General features: G+C 44.3%; 1 protein-coding gene across 1 annotated transcript; it reads right to left on the bottom strand.

The window, feature by feature from the left end:
- Positions 1-233: 233 nt before the first annotated feature.
- Positions 234-2726, bottom strand: GSPT2 (G1 to S phase transition 2). The gene is made up of 2 exons (XM_068534056.1): positions 2641-2726; positions 234-2535 (listed from the first exon to the last, which is right to left on the bottom strand). The coding sequence occupies exon 2, from the start codon at positions 2522-2524 to the stop codon at positions 626-628; it is 1899 nt and encodes a 632-aa protein (XP_068390157.1). The 5' UTR covers positions 2525-2535; positions 2641-2726; the 3' UTR covers positions 234-625.
- Positions 2727-5286: the final 2560 nt, after the last annotated feature.

Below are 5286 nucleotides of genomic sequence, written 5' to 3' on the forward strand. Positions count from 1 at the left end.
TTCTCAAAATTAAAATTTTTCCTTTAACACAAACCTGTGCATTGTTTGTAAATTCCTCATTTAAAACAGTGAGTGCAGGACAGTTGTTAAAAGCCCAGGTAATAAAATGTATTCAGTTACTTGAGACAGTAAAAATCCTAATTGAGAAGTATTACAGACAAATTAAAAAATATATTCGAAAGCATTTCAAATACCAATAAGAGTTTCAAATGGAATATTTTATTCACATGTTAGTTGTCTTTTTAACATGTACACACACACTGACACACTCTGATTGGTCTGCGTGGAACAAGGGTTGTCTAAATATCCTAAGGGAAAATGAAAAATTAAAAAATATATTAATTTTTCATTGTTATAGACAATTACATCCACATCACTTACAAAGCTATTACTGATTCTGTTCAAGGAAGCAGAATGGCATAGGAGGAGGAAACTTATGGGTAAATTCAGCAGTGACACAACTGAGATCTCAACATGAGAAAGCTGACAAAACATGGATTTTTGCTGTGAAATTTTTCTTTGCAAAATATGGAGAAAAGTCTCTCAATGGGCAGTAAATAAGAGAAGGTGGTGAACTTTTGTAGTCAATTCTCACAGTATTGTGTAGGGGCAACAAGAAAACTGCTTAGTCCTTCTCTGGGACCAGTTTCAGAACTTTTCCAATCGCAATGGTCTTACCCTCATCTCTTAAAGTAAAACGACCCATTTGAGGAAAATCTTTGAATGTCTCAAGGCAGATAGTTCCTGCTGTCCTTAAACGGGCAATGCACACTTGATCTTGTTTCACGAAGCGGGGCCGTGTCTTACTCTTTTCTCCTGATTTTTTATCTACCAAGGAGATTAAGGCTGTTATCTCAACTTCCTCAATACAAGTATGAATGTGCAGCACCGCATTATAACCTGGGCAGATGATGGACTTGTGCTCAATAATCACTATCTGAACATCAAATGTGCGTCCAGAATGGCAAAGATTATTAGGATCACAGAGTATGAATCCTGGAAGAATCTCTTCTTCTTCAATTCCCTTCAGTCTGATTTTAAGGTTTTCACCTGGGGCTACATAATCAGTTTCAGCATCATCAGAAAGTATTCCAAGAACTTCCACATTGTGCTTATTTGGCATCATCACAAGCTGCTGGCCTTTAAAAATGGATCCTGATTCCAGCTTTCCCAGGACCACAGTGCCCATATCCTTGTACTTATCCACAATTGGCAGTCTAATTGGTCCATCAATGGATCTGTTGAAGTTTGGCATATTATCCAAATACGGAATGAATGGTAATCCAGTGTACCAAGGGCAGAAATCTGATTGCTCTTTAATATTTGCCCCGGTAAGCCCTGAGCAGGGCATAAAGTGAATGTCCTTTTTGGGACTGAAGCCGACTTTCTTCAAAAAGGGCACTAGCTTTTCTTTACATTCTTCATATCTCTCGCTGCTCCAATTTACTGTGGGATCATCCATCTTATTAATAAGCACTATTAAATATTTCACCCCTGCTGTTTTTGCCAACATCGCATGTTCTCTTGTCTGTCCACCTTTTTCAAATCCAGTCTCAAACTCTCCTTTCCTGGCAGAGATTACCAGTACAGCCAAATCAGCTTGAGAAGCACCACCAATCATATTTGGGACAAAACTCTTGTGGCCAGGGGCATCTAAAATTGTGAAATGTTTCTTTTCTGTTTCAAAATAGGCACGACCCACTTCTACTGTTTTACCCTTGTCTCGTTCTTCCTGATTTGTATCTAAGGCCCAGGACAAATACCAAGTTTCTCTGTTTTTTTCTTTAGCTTCTCTTTCATATTTCTCAAGTGTCCTTTTGTCAACCATTCCTGTCAAAAACATGATCTGTCCTCCAATGGTTGACTTTCCGGCATCTACATGCCCAATGAATACCACATTTACGTGTTCTTTTTTAGGAGCACCTGAGGGTACGACCACAGATTTCGATTTTCTGATTTCCTCTTTCTCAATCATTTCCTGGCCACTTTCTTCTGGGGGCCCCGAATCTCCCAAGGAACTACCCCCTGGCTCAGCTTCACTTACTTCTTTATTGTGCTCCCATGATTCTTCTAAGACCATCTCCACCTCTCCATTTTCTACAACAGGTTCCGAAAGTTCCATGGTAACGGCTGAATTGGAACCTTCATGCCACACTAGCTGTTCCTCTTTGGAATGTTCCACAGGTGCCCCCCGTCCCAGCCTTTTACCTTGAGGGTCGCCCGCGCCGGGGCAGGTTTCATCGATGCCGGGGGCGTCGGCCGGGGGGGTCTGCGGCTGGCACGGGCCCCGCAGGAAGGACGGCACGAACTCCGCGGCGTGGACGTTAGGCACGAAGGGTTTGGCGTTGACGTTGAGCTGTCGGCTGAAGGCCGAGCTGAGGGGCTCACGCTGGGCCTCGGCCGCCGCCGCCGCAGCCGCCGAGGCGGCTCGGTCCCCGCTCGGGGCCAAACCCGGTGCTTCCATGTCCACCTGGTCCCAGCAGTCGGGAGCCGAGTCGCTGCTGCTGCTACTGCCCGGATCCATGGTCCTCAGCCCTGATGGATGCGGGGAGGGAGCGGGCTCAGCGGGCCAGAAAGAGCGGGCAGTGCCGCCGGGGATGAGGCGGCAAGAGCGGGGGCTCGGGGGGGAGCGACACGAACCTTAGCGGCGGCGCGGAGGCAGCCCGGTCCCGACGCTGCATTCGCAACTGCGGCGGCGGCAGCAGATATGGCGGCGCAGCCTCTCCTGTTGTGTGTGAGCGGATCTCCTCCCCCAAACCCCGACCACTTCCGACTCCTCCACCGCCGACCCGGCGCCGGGCGGGGATTGACCCCTCGCTGCCATCCGTACGCTCGGCCTTCTGCATCCTCAGTCTTGGGTGAAGTCCGAAAGTCTCTCTCTCTCTTTTTTTTTTTTTTTTTTACGAAAATGTCCATTCATTTTTGTTCACGCGCTCCGGGAGAGCGATTTGACCACGATTTAATGATTAAGCCTAGACAGGCACACCTGATTTCCAATTCTACTCAGATTCAAGTGAAAATGAAAATTGCTATTGAACAAATGGAGGTAGGATAGGGATTAAAGGTTTACCCAGCAACCGAAGGAAGAAATTAGTGATCAGGGAGGCGCTCTTGAAATACAGGGAGATGAAGCCGAACGTTGGAAATGCGACTTTAGATCAGTATTAATTTGAAACCCGAGGCCTTTGGATTTCCCTTTTCCAGTGCCGCCCCTCCTGCCCCCCTCGCCCCCCCCCATAAGCCTATAACTTTGGCTGATGGCTTCTACGGTGTAAAGATGGGGTTATAACCTTTTTTCATGTTAAGCACTTTGGCTGTATCTACATGGAAGGAATTCCCAAGGAGACCCTTGTCCCGGTAAAGCTGCGCAACCTACAGCATTTGTGCAGGTGCCAGGACAATGGCTGGCCTGTGATGCGGTGGTGGATCACATAGACAGGCACAGGACTCAGATCACTTGTATTCTTCTAACCAACTGTATTCTGGTGTACCTGCCCCACTCACCAGCACCTCCCTGGAGTACACCCTAGGTCCACAGGCTTTCCTCTCTAATTCTGGGGGCCTGGAACCTTACTGCTGATACTGGGTTTGCTCTAAGAAAGAATCAGTGTCATATTGGAACCTTGCAAGGCTTGTGGATATCAGCCTAATTAAGCCGATTAAGACCTCTGAGATGGGCAAAGTCCATAAGACCCTAAGCAATAGAATTTCACTCTTAGAAAGAGTTTGTAACATTTGAGCCAAAGCCTAGAAGAGCTACTTTGTAAATTATCTTAATTTAGATCAAACTGAAATAGAAAAAAAGATACTGGGAAAATGCAGTTTGCTAGTACAAGATGAAGTCATAGAGTTGGATATTAAATAAATCCAACAACAACCCAAAATGTAAAAATTAGTAACTGATTTATAACTTAAGAATTTTGTTCTGCAGATTTCAGGGGTAGAAAAAAATGTATGTCTAACACGCTTGGATCCTTGGTGGTTTCAGTCTGGGGTTGCCATTATTTTACTAGCTCTGTGCTGTTCCCAAGCCATTAGATGTGAAACCCCTTCATTCTTTTTGCCTCAGGTATTGGCTTAATTATTTGCTATCACATAAAGAGAATGTACACACCTATTCACAAAGAATAGGAAGAAATGAGAGGGTGAATGTGCAGAGACCCTTGGACAGCACTCTACAATGTGCTGGAGCCTTTCTTGGGCATTCTGTGAACCTCAGATAGACTTACTAAAATGTCTCTGGGAGAACTTGTCAAGGTTTAGGCAATTGTGTTCACATAAAGTTAGTAATAGAAAGGAAGTGGAACAGACCAGGGACATTTCCTTTACCTGGGTTATTTGTATTGATCATGAGAATATTAGTGTAACTGCTACTTAGTAATATCTCTGTTAGAGAACAGAGGATGATTCACTTTTAGAAACCTAAAGGAGAAATGGTGACTGGATGTCTTCACAAGCCATCATCCTTGGGGCTCAGGGAGAGGCAGATACACCCAAGAGAAAGAAACACTGACCAGGCTATATACACAGAGACTAACCTTGGAAAAAACGCTCTTGGATTGTGTGATGGGCTGATTGTCTCCAGTTGATCTGCCTAGAACTTTGAGGGAGTTCATCAGTATATGGGAGAAGTCCCATCAAAGGCAATATCTGGCCACTGCTTAATTCAATCATTTTCCCCTTAAAATTTTTTATTGCAAAATATAGCACAAATACAGAAAATTGCATAAAACAAAATTATAGCTTATTGACTTAGAAGGAAAACACGCTTGTAACCACCACCCAAATCAATAGAACTTTGCCAGCCAATAGAGAAGGCTTCTCTGTACCCTGTCCAAACACAGCCCACTCCTTCCATCCTTAAATGTAACCACTATCCTGACATTTATGGTAATCACCTTCATGATTTTCTGTACAGTTTTATCACACAAATATATACTCAAACACTACAGTTCAATTTTGCCTAGTTTTTTTTTTTAACATCTTTATTGGAGTATAATTGCTTTACAATGTTGTGTTAGTTTCTGCTTTATAACAAACTGAATCAGTTATACATATACATATATCCCCATATCTCTTCCCTCTTGCGTCTCCCTCCCTCCCACCCTCCCTATCCCACCGCTCTAGGTGGTCACAAAGCACCGAGCTGATCTCCCTGTGCTATGCGGTTGCTTCCCACTAGCTATCTATTTTACATTTGGTAGTGTATATATGCCCATGCCACTCTCTCACTTTGTCACAGCTTACCCTTCCCCCTCCCCAGATCCTCAAGTCCATTCTAGAGTA

Source organism: Eschrichtius robustus, chromosome X (assembly GCF_028021215.1).
Source record: "Eschrichtius robustus isolate mEscRob2 chromosome X, mEscRob2.pri, whole genome shotgun sequence".
In the NCBI taxonomy this organism is placed as follows: Eukaryota; Metazoa; Chordata; class Mammalia; order Artiodactyla; family Eschrichtiidae; genus Eschrichtius; species Eschrichtius robustus.